This window comes from Zea mays, chromosome 6 (genome assembly GCF_902167145.1).
Source record: "Zea mays cultivar B73 chromosome 6, Zm-B73-REFERENCE-NAM-5.0, whole genome shotgun sequence".
Taxonomy (NCBI): Eukaryota; Viridiplantae; Streptophyta; class Magnoliopsida; order Poales; family Poaceae; genus Zea; species Zea mays.
The window spans coordinates 127,326,285-127,346,027 of record NC_050101.1 but is presented as its reverse complement, the minus strand read 5'-3'; the positions used below and the strand labels follow the sequence as shown (position 1 = coordinate 127,346,027).

The window sequence follows — 19,743 nt, the reverse complement described above, 5'->3', positions numbered from 1 at the left end:
GTGAGGAGGCAGAACCGTGCACCGCGGTCTACGTTATGTTCTTATAGAGTAGTAGAGATTATTTAGTTATTTTATACATACTTTTTATTAAGTAATAAAGATGTGACATTTATTTCTATATCATGAGTCATTATACGTGTGAGACTTGATACTAACATAAATTTGATTCACGCCTGAATTTACCCCTAAATCCGGGTTTGATATCTTATTTGTAGCAAGTAGCAATAAGTGGGTCACGTGACGTGACAGGAAGGTTTTGCTAATGGCACATTGAATACACAGTTTTTTTATCAACAACGTTTATCTGTGGTTTTACAGCAAAAAATCGTTCATCTTCAGCGGTTTTCGAAAGAGATTTCCGGAAGCCGATATATTTAAATTTGAGAATTGGTACCGTTCAGTTTTTACCGGATTTCGGTGATTGGTTTTCGGCGAGAATCTTTGCTAAAACGAGATTGAAAACCTTTACAGCAAAAAATCGTTCATCTTCAACGGTTTTCGAAAGAGATTTCCGGAAGCCGATAGATTTAAATTTGAGAATTGGTACCGTTCGGTTTTTACCGGATTTCGGTGATTGGTTTTCGGCGAGAATCTATGCTAAAACGAGATTGAAAACCCTGCTATGCTCCCGAGTCACTCCCGACTCCCAACTCCCGACCGGCTCGCGAGCTATCTCGGGGACACAACCGACTGCCTCGCGCCTCTTCCTCATCCGTCGTCACCGGTTGCTTCCCACCGCCGCCTTGCGCCTCCATGCTCTCAGGTACCTCCTTCACCGCCCAGTGCCCGTCCCCTCCTCCGAACGGCTCGATCGTCACTAGACACCACCAGCACCGCGTAGTACGGCCAACGAACCCTAGATCCACTCCTGGATCATCCGGGAAGCAGCTTGCGTTGCTTGATTACTTATGCCCCAAACGGCGGCGGCGGCGCTCAGGCTCGGGCTCTTAGCGACGGCGGGGACTCGGTGGCGGCGTCAGAGGCTCCCCCTCCTGCCTCGCGCCCTCGCCTCCGGTCCTCCGCACACCGGCCGGCGACCCTGCTGTCTCCCGGCCCCGGCGGGCAGTGGGAGCCAGCAGCTGCTGCTCCAACAAGGCGGCTGAACCGCTTTGGTAGCGCTTATGCCCCAAACTAAGCATTACCCGTCCGCCTAGCGCTTCAGTGCGCTTAGTGCCGCTTTTTGGAACCCTGGTGATGAGTAGTATAGGTTATAAGACATGTTGCAATATACATCAAAACATTTAGGGATGGGTACTATGTGATTTGCAACTGTGTTAAGATGCTGGTCTTTAGTTCCTTTCCACCTCTTGTTTCAGATCTGTTCTCATGATGTTGAACTAGGTTGTTTGATCATGACCATGCTCTTTTGTTGCTGTGTGGGCTTGTTCTTTTGATCTTATGGCATTTATTGCAGCAAGTTGCTTGAATCAGTATATGTAGCTGTAGCACATTTTTGTATGGTCAATTCTATTCAGCGATGTAATGCATTTCATACTGTGCTGATCAAAGTCTCTTACATTTGTTTTTAGCAATGATGGGAATAGAAGGCATTGCAGCCACAGTCACCGAGGACCCTGAACCCTCAATTCCTCCAGGATTTGGACCTTTTGCTGCCTCGGCATCATGGGGAATCCAAAACGATGTTAAACCTGCTGATGATCATTCTAGTTCTGTTTTAGCATTACAGAGCATCGACGACGATGTGGAAATTTTGGAATATCTATCCAGTTCAGTGGATCACCAGAGTGACACAGGTTGCTGTATTTCTGGGAGCAATACCTGTAGGAAATCACTGCGTAATAGACCTCCAATAGATTATAGCCGCTTTGATCAGATTGCAGATGAAGATTCTGATGCTGAAGTAGCAGACAAGGTTGCACTTTACTATATCATCCTTATTTCTTCACCAGTTGAATTTTGTCCTGATGTTAATGCTTCGCACAATATTGCTCAACTCTATGGATAGGGTGTAAATGCAGTGAAACACAGACAACAATTCCCTAAAGGAGTACTTCGAGGATGTCCAGAATGTGCCAATTGTCAAAAGGTTTGTGTAATTCTGAAAATTGATTGATAGCCTCCACAAAGGTGGTATTTTGTTGCTTATGTTAAATCACATCATGCAGGTTATTGCAAGATGGAATCCATCTGGTGCACGTAGGCCTGTTCTTGATGAGGCTCCTGTTTACTATCCTACCGAGGAGGTTTGTTGCCACATTGTATAGTATCAGTACTTTTACTGCACTGAATTTGTTTTTGCATACACTAATCTTATATCTTTCTATGGATCAGGAATTTCAGGACACATTAAAATACATTGAGATTATCCGCCCAACAGCAGAACCATATGGAATATGCCGTATTGTTCCACCAGCTTCATGGAAGCCTCCATGCCTTCTTAAAGAGAAAAACATTTGGGAGTGCTCAAAATTTTCTACTCGGGTACAGAAGGTTGACAAGCTCCAAAATCGTAAATCGCCCAAGAAGAGCAGAAGAGGTGGAATGATGAAGAAGCGTAGAAAGATTTCGGAGACTGAAGAAAACAATCACCATCAAATTGGAATGCAGCAAAACCAAGAGAGATTTGGATTTGAACCAGGACCAGAGTTCACACTACAGATGTTTCAGAAGTATGCAGATGACTTCAGTGATCAGTATTTTATGAAAGATAAATGCAGAGATTCACCACCATCAGTGGAAGATATTGAAGGCGAGTATTGGCGCATAGTTGAAAGACCGACAGAGGAGATAGAGGTATAAAAAAAACTTAGAAAAGAGTATCTATGCCATTGCAATTTAAGCTTTTGAAAATGCAATTGTGCTAGTCCTCGTTTTTGACATTTTCCAATAATTCCCCTGTTAGAGAATTTCTTGTTTAGTTTGCAGTTCAGCTGTTACTGCTGTATATGATTCAGAAATAGTCACACTACCTTCCAACTGACCAGAAAATTCATTCTCATAAGGTAATATATGGTGCCGATTTGGAGACTGGAACTTTTGGCAGTGGGTTTCCAAAGTTATGTCCTGAAATGAAATCTGATGTGGAGGATAAATATGCACAATCTGGGTGGAATCTAAATAACCTGCCTAGACTACAAGGTTCGGTTCTTTCTTTTGAAGGCGGTGACATTTCTGGTGTTTTAGTGCCTTGGCTTTATGTCGGCATGTGTTTTTCATCTTTCTGCTGGGTAAGATGCTTTTGATATTCTCTTTAGTTTCATAGTTTGTGGTTGATGCTATTGATTATGGAAGCTTTATTATGGACTTAGGGTATCCATCTTGAAATATTTCACTGATTTGAATTTGAATTGTGCCTGTTGACAGCATGTTGAAGATCATCATTTGTACTCACTGAACTACATGCATTGGGGTGCTCCAAAGATGTGGTATGGAGTTCCAGGGAAGGATGCTGTGAATTTGGAGGCTGCAATGAGGAAACATCTTCCTGAGTTATTTGAGGAGCAACCTGATTTGCTTCACAACTTAGTAAGTTTTCTCTGTTGGTTGGTGATTTCCCCCCCCCCCCCCCCCCCCCCCCCCCCCCCAAATAATAGTTTCAGGTATAAAAGCTTACCCAGATAATGGTTAACCATGGATTATGCTTATGTGGCTATTCTGTGATTTATGGTTTTTTTTCCACTTCTTAGGCATTTAAAACTCTGTTCTTCCCTCGTATATGCAAGTCAAAATCAGATATACTCCTAAATGAAAATGCTAATTCCTTGATTCCTTCTCCAGGTTACTCAGTTCTCACCATCATTGCTTAAATCTGAAGGAGTACCAGTCTACCGATGTGTTCAGCATGAGGGAGAGTTTGTCCTGACGTTCCCACGGGCATACCATGCTGGTTTTAATTGTGGCTTCAATTGTGCAGAAGCTGTTAATGTGGCACCCATTGATTGGTTGCCGGTTGGACAAAATGCTGTTGATCTTTATCGTGAACAAGCTCGGAAAATAACTATCTCCCATGATAAGCTGTTGCTTGGGGCTGCAAGAGAAGCAATAAGAGCTCAGTGGGACATCCTATTTCTCAAGAGGAATTCTTCTGTTAACTTGAGGTGGAAAAGCATATGTGGACCTGATAGCACAATATGCAAGTCACTGAAGGTAAATGCCAGCCACAATATAACTACATAATTAGTGTCAGTTATTTCACTTCCAGTGGAATCTAATTTTTTTAAATTACTCTACTTAGGCACGAATTGAAATGGAGTTGGTACAAAGACAAAATATATCCTCTCCATGTCAATCTAGGAAAATGGATAGTGAGTTTGATTCTACTGATAGGGAATGTGCATTGTGTTACTATGATCTGCATCTTTCAGCTTCAGGCTGTCCATGCTCCCCAGAGAAATATGCTTGCCTGGTACATGCAAAGCAGCTTTGTTCATGCGATTGGGACAAAAGGTTTTTCCTATTTCGTTATGATGTTAATGAGTTGAATATCTTAGCTGATGCTTTAGGGGGAAAGCTAAGTGCCATTCACAGATGGGGTGTCTCTGATCTTGGATTAAGTTTGAGCTCCTGTGTCAAACGGGAAAAGGTCCAAGATTCCAAGACTGTTCGCAGATTAACTGATGGCCCAAGACGGTCCTACATGTCACAGGCATCAACAGTATCATTGATTCCTTCTTCTGTTAGCACTGAACAGAAAAAGAATGAAGATAAGACACTGGATTTAGGTTGCCCAGGTATGAATTTACCAAAAATAAGTCCGGAGGCAAATAATCTGCGTCCTTCGACAGAACAGATAAAATCAGAAAATCTCTCACAGCTAAAGGAACCATGTGTGAAGAATGAATTATCTTGTCCGACCAGCAATGGTACCAGCCAAGAACATAAAGGAGGGATTGGAGGCCACAAACTTGCAGCAGCAAGCATGATGGTTCTTTCTGGTCAATCATTTCCTGCAAATGCTGGTGAATCAGTGAGAAATGCGCATGTCTTGGCAGTATTTAAAGAGGGTAGAGACTGTACATCTTCACTTACACTTAGGGAGTATCATAACAGGCCAGTGTCAATGATTGATAATGGAGCTAACATGAAGCTGGATCTGGAAAACATAGACAATTCTCATATGTTGATGTCATCACCAGACTTCAATGCAACTGTATGTCATTCTTACAAGGATCAAACATTCTTAACACTGGAAACTAATACCTCTGTGATGACTGAGAAAGATAGCAGTCAGGCCCGTAATGCAAGCCAGCAGTTTGTCAGTACTGCTTTAAGAACACAAAATGTGTCTCAGGAACCATTGTGTACCGCGATTGCTCCAAAGCAACTCATAGATCCTCAAGTTCAGAAAAAATCATATGGTGTTTTTGGTTCTGGCAGTGCCCATCTTGGGCATCTGACTGTTGGTAATCAGCAACTAAATGAGAGATGGCATCAAAGACAATCTGATTCTTTATCCAGTGTGGAAGTTAGAGCTAGGGGTCATTCAGCTATGATAGTGCAGCCTGCTCTGGAAAATCACAGCAGAAATGGAGTTGCACAGAAGGGTCCTCGCATAGCTAATGTTGTACATAGATTCAAGTGCTCTGTTGAACCTATAGAAATTGGTGCTGTGTTATCTGGGAAGTTGTGGTCCTCAAGTCAAGCAATCTTCCCAAAAGGTTTGTTTTGGCAGATTGATATACCTCTATACATCTTGAGCATTTATGATTTCAGGGTGAACACTTCTGGATTTTATCATGCTATTGGAATGTTTCCTTGCCATCTACTTATCTGAAACCTTCATTCAGAGATTTGAATTTCATCTGCAGTTTGTTCCATATTTTGCTATGTTTTTTAGCATGTTTTCCCTTTTCAAATGCAGGGTTTAAGAGCAGAGTAAAATACTTCAGTGTTGTAGATCCAGTACAAATGACATACTACATATCTGAAATATTGGACGCTGGACAGCAGGGACCACTTTTTATGGTATTTTTTTTGCCTTTTGGCCTTTGTGACTTCCATATATTTGTACATATCCCTTCAGTATCTTGATATTTTATTGCATTTACAGGTGACTGTAGAAAACTGTCCTGGTGAAATTTTCATAAACATCTCTCCTACCAAGTGCTGGAACATGGTTCGTGAAAGGCTCAATATGGAAATAAGGAGGCAGCTCAATATGGGAAGAGCTAACCTTCCTACACTACAGCCTCCAGGATCAGTTGATGGCCATGAAATGTTTGGGTTGTTAACACCAGCAATAGTTCAGGTGTGGCATTAGTTCTTTGCATTCACTTGACATTCTATGCAACACACTGTTACACATGATAGAAATGCTCTTTGATGGTTCTAATTGACATTTTTTGGAATTTAACGGCAGGCAATTGAGGCCCGGGACAGAGATTATATCTGTACAGAGTACTGGCGATCAAGGCCCCATGCAACAATTGAGAATCGAGACAATCAGAATATGTCACCTCAGGATCCACCCCTTGTTGCACTGAGGGGGCTCTTCCAGCGGGCTAATTGTGATGAACTGCGAGCACTACGCAGTTTGCTGATGAGCAATAGAATTCTGGGCGACAATTCTAGGCAGCAGGCTTGCCAAATCCTTGATGAGGAGATTGCGAAGCAATGGCACTGACCAGCGTAAATACAGGATGTTGTACTAACCAATTGTTTGGCATGATTTTGTTTTGACGGGATAAATCAGTTTTAAGGCTTGCTTCTTCCGTTGCCCTTGTGCCCATTCTTTTCATTCTTGTGACCATACCCAATTCTGTAAGAATTGCTACCTTATTGAGTGATATAAGAGGTGCCTCATCTACTACTACGGGGTTGCAAATTATGATCCTTGTTTTTTTCTTGATCAGTTATTGCAAGTGGTGTCAACAAGCATGAGGCTACAGCTGCATCACCTGCAAGGAAGTCAAAAGTAAGAGGCACATGCATTTGTAATGGCATCATAATGTTCTTTATTCCCATTTCATTATGGTTCCTCACTATTTCTGAATAGTTGTGGCTGATTGTTATGTTACCCAATGACAAGGGTGAGTAACTTATTATAAGATGTAGCTGGGTCATCATATTCCTTTGTTCTTGAAATCTGTTAACCATGCATGCTTGTCTGATGTAAACCACCCTTAGATTCCGGGTACTCGGTCATTATTGGGATTATTCTAGTAGTTGTATTCTTTGTGGAGCAAATAACGATTTATATGTATTGTATGCATGGTGTAACTATAACTAACTCTTTCATATAAACTGTATCAGCATTCCATGCATGTGCCAACTTCCTTTTAACAAACAATATACTTAATTCTCCTGAAGGACTGATATGTATCATTATTTGTTCTACCATGTGAGGACTAGTCGATGATCAGTGACAACTTTGGCTGCACTGCAGTTTTATGTAATTTGCAAAGTTAAATGGCTATTTTTAACTGCAATTAGTAGAACAAATTTCCTTGTAGTTTTCAATAGAACAGAGAAATTGTATTTTCGTTTATGCGTACTTTGCATCTTGCATAGCAGCGGTATATGTATATGCATAATGTGTTTACAGATGTATTGTCATGTACTAGCACACTTCAACCCTAGAATTAAATCAATTCCTAGCTTTATATGAAGTCAATCTTTTTAGGTTTGGCCAGGTTTTATATAAGGTCCCGCTTGTTTTCCTTCGAATCTAACTAATGAATTCGAATCTAACCAATGGAGTAGACTATTTTTTAGAATGTGACATTTCACAACTTTCTAAAGTTTATATATAAACTTATCTCGAATTCCTGAGACGAGAGATGTAAATTGATTCTAAAAATTTACATATTACTTTTCTAATGTACATCTTATAGCACACCCTTCTACTTCTCTTCTACTTCTCTATAACATAAGTGTAGTGTATAACTCTCTCTTCCATATGATTTAGAATAATATATAAATATATTACATATAAAAATATATAACTTAATTAGTTTGTGTCTAAATTATGATTATTAGAATGTAATTATCCAACGAAACAAACGGGCCCTAAAAGAAATGCAAGATTTAAGGAACCAAAATGGAATCATAAGATACACCATAATATACACACGCATGCGGGTAGGGATGGATCTCAATATTTATTCAGATGTTAATTTTTTAGTCTGAATAAATAATATATATAATTTGTTATGTAAATTTATATTCTTATTTTTAGCATCGAGCCTATTAATATTCATAGAAAGTAAACCTCAAATTGTTCTATATTTTTTAAATAATTGATGATATAAAATTGGGATATGAATATAGATTTAGATTCAGATGTTTTCACCTTTTTTAGGGAAATAATAATGCACACAAAAAAATATATAAAATTTTATTGTTGTACTTCATAATATTTTTAATAACATGACAAAAAAATAGCACCAAATTCTATACATATCTATATTAAAATATTAGATTTGTCATATAATTTGAATGTTCTAGGAACATCACTACACGCGAGCATGCGCTAGGTGAAATGTTATCTTTGACTTCTGTCAAGATGTTCTCATGGATCCTTAGGCTGTCTTTAGCCATTTCCTCTAAATTTTATTTTTAAAGAAATATTCTATCTTTTACAGCATCCTCTAAAAGATTTTATTCTTTATATCTTCTTTATCTCCAGCAACGTTTCCTAAATTCGATTCTCCCTATATATAGTATTATTGAATTTCATAATCTACACTATTTTAACATATTGCTTATAAAAAAAAATTCATATGTTTTGAAATTTTAAAAAATACTTCTTACAATACATTTAGTTTTATATATGAATTACTCATAAGTCATATTTAGCCAAACAATTTACTAGAAATTTGTATTATATATTTTATCTTATCATACGTGCAAACATAACATCGTTCATGTGAGCCAAAAATAATTAGGGACTAATTAATTTCTATTACAGACTACAACCAAGTAAAGCTATTGCACACTCCTCAACAACTGTATGCAAGAAGCAGGATAGCGGATGAACATGTATCCTCCAGGTTTAGCGTTCGCCGAACTCGTCCGCTACATTATCGTACATTGGACAGGCTGCTGCTGGAGATATTAGCGGACGTCTCATTCGCTAAACTTAGAGTACATGATATTTTATCGCTCCTTGTTGGAAAGAGTCTTACCTAGGAGATTGACTCTTAGGTTGTAATGGAAATGTCACCACCTTGAGACCTTATACTAGGGGAGGACCTCTCTTGGTGCTTTTGACTAAGCCTGCTTGGTCGCATGATATGGGTCTAATCCCTTAGGGTTTCTCGTGCTTTGGGGCACCTAGCAACAAGTATAGGTGTACATTCGGGCTGCCTGATCCGGCCCAAGCCCGAATAGGCTCGTATTGATTGAATTTCGGGCCGGCCCGGCCCGTTTGAATTTCGGGCCACGCCGGGCCGGCACATGGGCCTAGCCCTCGGCCCACGGCCTGGCCCGTAATTGCTTAAATGTCCCGGGCTCATTTTGGGCGGCCCGAAATTCACATTAGGGCTTTAAATTCAATTTTTGGCCCGAAATTCACATCAGGGCCTGAAATTCACATCAGAGTCCGAAATTCAAAATAAATTTAATAAAACAAATAAAAGATAAGACAAATAAATTTGACCAAAAGCAAACTTAATATTTGTATTAAGTTACCAGAGCTATGCAATGACTACCTCATTTACAAATCATTTTGTTAGAAAGAAAAAGAGTATAATCAACTCTATATAAAGTTCGTAAGTTGAGTTCATTATCTAATGTTCATAACAAAAATAAAATTACATCACATACTCTAATTCAAAGCTACAAAAAACATCTAACCAACATTATCTCTAGCTTTGTGTTCTTTACCAAGTACATGAAAGTGTGGAATGAAGTGTGATTTTAATAAATATATGGGCCTTTTCGTGCCTCTATATAGCCCATTTCGTGCCCGCCTTAAACGGGTCGTGCTCGTGCCCGCCCATGTGCCACGACCTCGGCCCAAACTCGGCCCGATATATCGGGTTGTGCCGGCCTGGCACTAAAATATTTCGGGTCGTGCCGTGCCTGGGCCGTGCTTTTTTTTTCCGTGCTTCGTGCCGGCCCATTAGGCCCGACCCAAATGTACACCTATAGCAACAAGTCCTCGAGGCCCTTCGCTTCATGGGGCACCTGATGGTCTAAGGCTCTAAGTCCCCTTGCGCCTCAGGGCGCCTGACAAACAAAGCCCCTGCTGCCCATTGTGCTCGGGGCACTTAACAATATAAATCCTTGGGCTCACTCACGTCTTAGGGCATCTAACTGTATGAACCTCTAGGGTTTCTTGCGCCTCTGGGCACCTAGTAGTTTAAGCCTTCGGTGCCCCTTGCACATGAGACAATTGATATTGTAAGCCTTTGGTGCCCCTCGTGTCTTGAGGTAACTAATAGTGGAAGTGTCTGGGCCCTTCATGCCTTGGGGTGCCGGACAGTTAGGGGTGTAGCAGCTTTATGCAATATAAATACACACACATGATGTTGGTCGCTCGTTTTTTAATCCTAGAGGATATCAAGAACAAGTCAACACGAGTGGATAAATCACAAGTTTCTCCCTCCAATTAACTCTTCTTTGAAGTTTAATTTAAGATAGAAGGTTGAAGATATGAAAAGATATCGATCGAAGCAAAGTACAATACATATGACCTGTTTGGTTCAGCTTTTTTCTGACCAACTTTTTTGAGAATCCGACTGTGGAGAGAATCTGGTTGTGAGAAGAATCTAAGTATCGTGGGGATTACATGCGGAGGAAGATGAAGTGGTCCAAATGGTTCAGGATCTTGAAAGCAATGGATTCCTACAATCTCGACGACTCGACCGATTCTGTGTTCATGTTGATTTTAGATGGTTTTTACCAAAGTGATTCTTATAGAAGCGGGTTGGAAAGCTAGGACGTCTGGCAGTCCGCAACAGCTTTTGGTGGCCAAAAGCTGAAAAATACTAAAAAAACAAGGTAGAGCGGACTACTCATCTGAATGTGTTCACACTTTGTTTCATTCTTTGCAATATCACAAGTGATTACAAATGTACCTTCGGCCTTACAGTCAATAGCACGAAGATGAAGAAAAACATAGCTTCGTAATCTGAGTAATATGATTCACCTTGGCTAAAAAAGGTCCTCACAATGCATGGCAATATTCCTCTATTTATAGTCGTGAGATACAACTTTGACAAATTACAATCATGCCCTCAAGCTATAAATTTGAACATGGGCATCGACGTCCTTTCCTTTTGTAGTCTTGCTGGGCAAGTCAGGGACTTTGCTTTGTTATCGCTGATTCCCTCTTCATGTGCACGCTCTGTTGAACCAAAGCTTGCTGCTTTGACCTTATAACCATGACAGTCACACCTCACCTCCTAGATTAAGGTTCCCATGTGTACTTGCACTTAAAACATACCTAAGAATAACTAGAGTAAGTATTTTGAGGACCTTTGGTCAAGGAGGTCCCCCAACAGTAGCTACTCACGGTATTAGTTCGCTTTTTCATAACGAACTCAGATCGCGAAACAAATGAAGGCCTCGTATCGAAGGTCCGAAAACACCTTCCTTGATCTCGTTAGCTAAAATGAATTCTTTTAAAATAGGTCTTTGTAAAAATCATGTCATGAGGGTCCACTCGCAATGGTGGGTTAAAATTTGAATTTTTAATTTCGCTCATTTTGCTTATAAAACATATCGACTTTGATGCATGTAGACACAATATTCTCTTGCTTTTGTCATCCCGCTGCTGCCATTTGTTCGCACTCCGAAGCTTACTTCAAGACCCTTTTTCGACACAACTTCACTTTTTGCAATCTTTGTAGTTTATGAAATGGCTAGAGAAGGAAAGAGTGATTAACTCGCCTTGGTGGCATACTTTGATGCCGCAGAGAAGGCCAGAGTTGAAAGGATTACTAAAGAGATCTTGGTTGGCTTGTTTGATGATTCTGACGACAATGAAGAGTTTGATTTTGAAGCAGACGATGCTGATGATGAAGGTCGACCATTGAAGCCTAGCCATGTTATCTTCGGCAAATCAACCATGAAGAAGGGTCATATTGAGGTACTGAAGAATACTAATTATATAGGCGATACTTCGATTGTGAGGCTTGGAGGCAAAGATACCACCCCTCTTCTGAAGAAAGATGAAGTGGTAGTGTTCTGAAGCTTCTTAAAGGCCGACTTTGATTTCCACTTCATAAGATGCTAGTGGAGATTCTGAAAAAATTTGATATATACCTACATTTGTTGACCCTGAATGCCTTAATGAGGTTAGGGATATTTATCTAGACAGTGAAGAGCTAGAGCGTAGAGCCAAATGTTGTTTTTTTCTCTAAATCCATGAGCTTCATTATCAGATAAAAGCAACTAGGAAGGAGCAACAACACAACGACTTTGGTTGCCTCATCTTCACATACCTGAAAGATGCTCGATACCCTGCCTTGGCATACTGAAGCAAATGATCGAATGCTTAGACAAGGGAATGGTTCTATGTAACGAACAAACTTGAGAATATCATCCAAAGACCTATAAAACTACACTTCGGCATAAAGAGGTCGACATGCGTTATGAGTGATGAAGCTCAAGATGCCCTTGTAGCTTTTAACGCGGTATGCATCTACATAGGTACCAGAGATCTTGTGCAAGAGCACTTAGCCTTCAACGTTTGGCCGCTTCAGGCTAATTGGGAAATACCGAAATCGAAGGAGGATAGTCCATCGATGCAAGAGGCTAAAAGGGTGGCTTACTATATTGAAATATACATACAAGTTTGGGCAACAGTTTGGTGAGACAGATGATGAATGGCTAGAAGCCTATGAATCAAAATGCAATGAAGTTCTAGGTAACTTCGTCAAGAAAGAAAACAAAGCCTTAACGACTACCTTTGGAGCCAGAGGGAAGAGAAGATCAAACCGAGTATTTGACGTTATACACTTCATCTATCTAGACTACTGAAAGTCGCCTAAAAGGGGTGAATAGATGAAACCTGAAAATTATAAATTTTGAACACGAACTTCACCCGGGGTTAGGATCAGAAATAAGTAATAGCGAGATCAGAGTGCGAAAGAAAGTTCTTTTTGCTATGAGTTGCTCAATTAATGCAGATGACTTTGGGAGCAAACTCAAAAGGATTGTAAGCAATATAACTTAGAAAGAGAGGAGAGGAAAGGAAGAATCAAATCGTAAGCTAATGATCAACATAATTGAACACAACAATTTGTTTGGCGAGGTTCGGTTCCAAAGAACCTACTCCCCGTTGAGGAGGTCACGTAGGCCCGGTCTCTTTCAACCCTTTACCTCTCTCAAACGATCACTTAAATCGGTTGAGTGCTCACTTAGATCGGTTGAGTACTCCTTAATCTCGAGGGTCACTCAGACCCCGCAAGGATCACCACACACTTAGGTGTCTCTTGCTAGCTATACAAGTCACTTGAAAGTTTAGAAGGAGATGAAGAAAGCACAATTAAGAAACCAAGCAACAAGAGCAACAAATGAAAACACCAGATCACACTATCTCAAGTCACTAATCACTAATGATTATTAGTCACAATTATGGCACTTGGAGAGGTTTGAAAGCTTTGAATGTATCTTGGAATGAATTGCTTGCTCTTGTATTGAATGTGAGTGTGTAGAATGCTTGGGTGGATTGAATGGAAGTGGTTGGGGTTATATTTATAGCCACCAACAACTTTCTAGCCGTTGTCTCCTTTTTGCCAACCGCGGACGGTCCGTCCCTGCACATCAACGGCTGAAATCGCAACAGTCAGCAGTAACGGCTATATCAACGGCTATAAGTGCATTAAATGCGTTGTCAGATGTCAGATAAAGCAGTCATAGATGGTCTGGCTGTGCACCCTTGATGGTCCGCGAGGATGCTAAAAATGCATTTTACCGAACCCGTCACCTTCGTTTTTTTGTTTTTCAACGAGCGGACGGTCTGCGCCTGAGGCCAGACGGTCTGAGCTTGGTCCCGGACGATGCTCTCTTCTGCTTCAGACAGTGCGTAGTATAAATGGAATTTTTGCACAGTTCCTGTTCGAGACACACCTTGGTGTCGCGGACGGTCTGCCAGAAGGGCCCGAACGATCCGTGCACATGTGAATTTTGCAAAAAAGCTTTTCCTGTCCGGAATAATCTATGACATTTCGGATAGTCGACTTAGAATTGATGTAGATGAACTTATGCACCTAAGAAATAATCAACTAGGCAAACTAGTTAGTCCATAAGATTTGTGATGGTCGTCAAGCACCAAAATTGATTATATAATATGGTTAAGGCCATTTACTTTTCAACTACCCTCAACTGATATAAAGCAGTGGGAGGAAAAGGAAATGCACATTGAAGCCATCGGTAGGTGCCCCAAAATAGAAAAACGGTAAAAATATCAGGGAAGCAGTCGAAGGTTTATTATGAAGATAGGGTGGCTATTATTGAGCCAAGATTGCCTATGACAATTATTCTTATTGAGGAGATCGCTGCCGAGCCCGCACCGGCTATCGAATCGAAGGTTGATTCTTCTGAGCTACCGAAGGTAATGATTTTCCTCTAATCTTCTCTGAGACATGTGAGTTTACCTTGAAGTGTTTTATAATAGTTTTACCTTCATTGCAGGAGAAGGAGAATAAGGTTAAGGAGGAGGTAGTTGAGCTACCCATCCATGATGAAATTCCTTTGGCTAGCTTGCAGCTTGCACCAAGGCCAAGACCAGAGTCGAAGCCGACTTATGAGGGGACACCTCGGAAAGGTAAGAGGATGGATAATATTTTGAGAGCAATCCTCAAGTTCACAAAGACTGAGGAATCTTTCTAGACGAAGGTTGCTCCACCCTCTCCAAAGAGAGATAGCGCACTTGGTGTTGAGAACGTCGAAATTGAACTTGCGCAAAAACTAGATGACGCTCTAAAAGGTGACCCTGCTTCAGATAAGATTGTAGCTTCGAAGGTTTACACCATTCCTGATAAATCCAAGGATAAATAAGAAGAACAAGTTGAAGATTTGGAAGAGGAGGCAACTACGATAGCTGAAGAGGAATCAACTGTGCAGCCTGAATACACCATCCGACACGCCTCTGGAGGGGAGTTGACTGCTGAGCAGATCGTCAAAGTACAAGATTATGCTGAAGATTTACAATATCGGACAGACACGCTCATTTACGACGGAAATGATGAAGATGAATGCCTCTACTATCTTCCAGACAGTAGAGAGATTGATGTGTGCCGCGTGATGATGAATAACATAGGTTAGCTGAAGATCGAGTGTGGACTTTCCGCAATGCCGAAGGGCCAGCTTGCAGATGGCCTAGACTATAATAGCCTAAAGGTGAGGTTTTAGTTCTTTGCTTTTGAAAGTTGCCTAGAGGGGGGCGGGTGGATAGGCAAACAGAAATATTTTTCAATAAAAACTAGAAACAAACTAGGTAAAACCGGTTCAGCCGGTGCCAAAACTGGTTCAACCGGTTTGAACGAGCTCAACTAAAGAATGACATATAAAACTGAATTGATCTCAAAATTCACCTAGTTAACTTTGGAAATGAGATGTTCTAGATAATCCACAGGGTTCAAAGTAGTAGATCTGAGAAGGGCACTTCTCAAAATCCACACACAAAAAAGATATAAACAAATCTTCCACAGAATGGTGAGAGAATGAAGAACACAAACAAACACAATGAGCAAGAACACAAGAGACATCAGATTTATCCCGAGGTTCGGTCACACCACCAAGGTGCCCTATTTCCTCGTTGAGGCACCCACAAAGGGTCGGGTCTCTTTCAACCCTAATCCTCCCTTTGCCGACCGTCAAGCCCACACACTAATCTTTGCTCAAACGAGCGGGTAATACAAACTTTCTTGTGATCTTCCACAAGATTTGGAGACTCACAAGCGACACCTAGTCGTTTAGGAGTTAGAAGCTCTAAGAGTAATGAATCCACAAAGAACTCGATGTAGTACCAAAGCTCGAACCAAGAAGAGCAAGAGGGATTTAAAGATTAAGCACAAAAACCGCAGCTCTCAAACTCACTCAAAAATTTCTCTCCAAAGATTTGAAATGGGAGAGGCAAGAGATGTGTGAGAGAGAGTGGGAGGTGTTTCTCAGGTTAGAAATGGAGTTCAAATCGTGCTCTTTTATGGACAGAGAGGTAGGAGTGAGTATATATAGGTGGGGCTTCGAAACTAGTCGTTGGGCTAAATTTCTGGGAAGGACCGGTTGAACCGCCCCTGGTCTAACTGTCAGCCTGTCTGCCAGCTAGTCAAGTTGACCAAAACCGGTTGAACCTCGTTGGGGGGCGGTTGAACTGCCCTTGGCAGACCTGTCAGCCTATCTGCCAGTCTGACTGACAGACTACTGCGAAGTCTGGCAAGAGGGGTCAGAGACCGGTTGAACTGCCCCTGGGGACCAGTTAAACTGGTCTTGACCAGAAAGTTTAGGAGAGAAAACCCCAGTTCAACTGGCCCAGAGGCAGGTTCAACTGGTGTATGGTCAAAGAGGTTCACAGTTGAAGTTGAAGTTCAACTGCAGTTGAAAAAGCTCAACTGTGGCTGAAAAAGCTAAACTGCAGTTGAAGAAGTTCAACTCAACTGAAAAAGCTTAATTGCAGCTAAAGAAGCTCAACTCAGCTGAAGTTCAACTCAGCTGAAAAAACTTAACTGCAGATGAAGAAAAGCTTAACTGCTTTTCAACAGGAACACTCTCAGTTTCTCAATCTTAACAACAGTCAGACACAAAGTGTCCAAGGGATTTTGTTTTTTCGAAATAGCTTTTGAATATAGAGGCTTGAGTTTTGGCAAACACCAACCTTCTTTTTGGATCCCCTTGATAGTACGACGATTTCTATACTCAAGTTAAATAAAATATAATTAAGTAAACTCCTTGAGTAATTGATGTCTCATGTGTGATTTCTCCATGGCGTTGCTTCAAAAGGATCACAAACATCTTTGTCTCACCTTTTGAAGCAAACACAAATCAAACCCTGTGACTTGTACCATATCACCATATGTGAGTTCAAATCATGGTTTCAAGTCACCTTACTAATGCATCAATATGTTATAACTCTTCATAACTGATTAGTTCATCGACTTAGTGCAAATACTCTCTTCTTCACCTTAGCCATAGTACCTCGGTCCACAAGCCGTCACTTGGCCTTAACCTTCGCTTAGTTCCTCGAAGCCATTTCCTTGCTATCTTCACCCTATCAAGCCATTCTTGAGTCACATCATATTGAGCATCCATTGAGAGAATCATTTCTTTAATATTGTGAACCTTGCTTGAATGTCTTCTAGATATAACTGCTCAGATCAATCAAACTCTAGTTTGATTCTCATAGAAGCATATATGGAATGATAGTAATATGGTCAAGACAATTCACGATTCCTCATATCTTATTCACTTTGGCTTGACCAATCCTCTTAATCACTTTATCCTCTATTCTGATCATATGTTAGTAGTGATTTCTCAGTATTGTCCATATATTCAAACCAATATAGAGATCATATTCTATCCATTTGCATTGTCTCACTGGTTATTTAACCTTGTGTTGAACCTTTGTTCATTGATCATTATACACTATTCAAGTATGTTCATCATACTGATTTTTCTGTTCAACACTTAGCAAACTTGTTAGACCTTTAAATGTGTTGTTATCCAAATCACCAAAGCTCACAAAAGGGATAAATGCACTTTCAGCTTTTAAATAAACAAAGTTTTCATGATGTGGTTTTAAATTACTCTTCGTGACATGTAGGGACTTATTTTAAGTAAAGCTTTAAAGGCGCAGAAAGACGTCAAAGATGCAAGTGCTCAGATGGCCATAGGCAACCTGTAGTCTGAAGTTATTGGGCTTCACCGTGATCTTGAAGAAAAAGAAATAAAGCTAAATACTTTTGCCAAAGATCTGATTGAAGACCACACTAAGTTCTAGAAATCCTCTAAAGAGAAAGACAACAAAATTTCGAAGCTAGAAGTTGACAACTCGTAGAGCATGAAACACATTGCAGAGCTTGAGGCCTAGATAAAAGAGCAAGTTGTAGCACACAAAGGCAAAATGGCCAAATTGAAAGAGAAGGTCAAAGATACTAGTGTAATTTTTGAGGTTGAAAAGGTGAAGCATAAAATTTCTGATAATGAGAGAACCACATTATAGAAAATTGTTGATGAACTTTGGGAGTCTAGCGAAGAATGCTTCTACTCCACTGCCCAGTGTTGTAAAAAATTTAAAAAATACCTTCGTCTCCATAGGAGCATTTTCAAGTGAAAAAGAATTTGTGCGCGGCGACGCCTCTAGTGCGGTGAAGTGGATAGGAGAAGTGGAGGCCTTCGATGAAGTATTATCCACCCGTGGTGATTATTGTGCGTGTATAGGGGCACACGTTGCAACTTTGCTGCTTGACAAGGCTAGATGCGAGCATGTAAAAGTTGCCAGCTAGCCAGAGTTTAAATATTATGTTGATGACAATAAGATTCCTTTAGCTGAAGCAACCGAGCTTGGGAGAAAGTTTTATACCGATGTCTGGCTTGGTGGAGGGAAGAAGTTAGTAGATGAAGTTGCTAGAGAAAATGTAAGAAATGTTTCTTTTTATCGTTTATTTTTCTGTTTCGGGACTTAGAATTTTAGTGTTTACACAAAGACTCACAAGCTTACAAAAAAGGCGGAAGCAATAAAGGAACCTTTAAGATTAAAGGAACTCGAAGGTAACTTGCACACTTACTTGAGGAAGCTTCAGATATTTTCTTATGTTTCATTGAGAGTGAAATTACATATTTCTTATACAGATGCCCTTTCGCCAGAACCCAAAGAGTACAATCCAGATGAAGATTCACTACTGCAGGATTGGCTAGCACATCTGGACATGTTGTATAAAACAGTAGACAAAGTTGTTGATGATGTTTTCAATAATGTTCCCGAAAGAGTTACCTTTTCGAAATAGGTAAATGCTTCTGAGTGCTTTCGACGAGGCTTTTTCTAAATTGCTTCAGGTTCTTGACACTATTACCAATTGGCTGAACCTTTTCATAGATTTCAAAAAGAAGAGGATATTTCCTTCTTGCTCTCTTTTGTATGAAATTGTAAGAGATGTTATGCATGATGTCATGATGAAATGATGTTATCATGTGTTGGGGGCCTTCCTCTTTCGAAGGTTCTAAAAATGTGACTGACCATATGTTTTCAGTATATGATTATTATAAGGGGGCTTCGGCATAAAGGTCTTCTCTCATGGCAAAGACATACAGTGTGAAGATGTAACCCGAAGGTGATAAGAATGGTCGCCGAAGCTATAGCCAAAGAGCTTCGACTTAATATGGTGACGAAGACCAAATATGATGCTGACCGAAAGGGGAAAAGACTATTTAGTCCTTAATGATTCATGTTATGATTATAAATAGATGCCAGGGACATAAATGTACTTTTACCTGGAATGTGTCCCGTGCCTATAAATAGATAAACAGTAGCACCGTACTGTTCACGCTGAATTATAGTCACTCTCTCGCGTCTTCAGCTTCGAGCAAGCCGAAGGTATCAATGTAATATGAATTATGTTGATATTCATACATGTTTTATGGGATGCAAATATGAATGAATTAACAAGATACAATTACTATCTTCATCCTTTTGCATTTCTGTTCACATATTAAATGAAGGTATGTCCTTCTTGACCTTCGTCTGATGAGCATTATACTCATGCGGAGATAATGCTTCGGAAGACGAAGGTCCGTAATAATTAACGATTGTGTTACTGTTGGGGGCCTTCGTCTTTCGAAGGTCCTCAAAAATATGACTAACATGTTTTCCAAGTATAATATATGTACAGGAACCTT

General features: G+C 40.4%; 1 protein-coding gene across 5 annotated transcripts; it reads left to right on the top strand.

Annotated features, from left to right (window-relative positions):
* Positions 1-559: 559 nt before the first annotated feature.
* LOC100383891 (uncharacterized) lies at positions 560-19,532 on the top strand. 5 transcript variants are annotated; one of them, XM_035959751.1, is made up of 16 exons: positions 560-763; positions 1,530-1,873; positions 1,967-2,047; positions 2,127-2,204; positions 2,293-2,754; positions 2,964-3,188; positions 3,325-3,486; positions 3,739-4,107; positions 4,196-5,618; positions 5,822-5,925; positions 6,011-6,208; positions 6,320-6,720; positions 6,813-6,874; positions 17,672-18,618; positions 18,700-18,854; positions 19,098-19,532. In XM_035959751.1, the coding sequence occupies exons 1-12, from the start codon at positions 754-756 to the stop codon at positions 6,581-6,583; spliced, it is 3,720 nt and encodes a 1,239-aa protein (XP_035815644.1). In that variant the 5' UTR covers positions 560-753; the 3' UTR covers positions 6,584-6,720; positions 6,813-6,874; positions 17,672-18,618; positions 18,700-18,854; positions 19,098-19,532. The 5 variants fall into 5 exon arrangements, with proteins under 5 accessions (XP_035815644.1, XP_008648147.1, XP_008648146.1 ...); XM_008649925.3 differs by lacking the exon at positions 19,098-19,532 and adding an exon at positions 8,870-8,951 and having other exon boundaries at positions 18,700-19,029; XM_008649924.3 differs by lacking the exon at positions 19,098-19,532 and having other exon boundaries at positions 18,700-19,029.
* Positions 19,533-19,743: the final 211 nt, after the last annotated feature.

Excerpts from the sequence above, each read along its gene's own strand:
- LOC100383891 (XM_035959751.1), top strand. Across the intron at positions 4,108-4,195 it reads CAATATGCAAGTCACTGAAG|GCACGAATTGAAATGGAGTT; the intron begins GTAAATGCCAGC and ends TACTCTACTTAG. Across the intron at positions 5,926-6,010 it reads AGCAGGGACCACTTTTTATG|GTGACTGTAGAAAACTGTCC; the intron begins GTATTTTTTTTG and ends TTGCATTTACAG.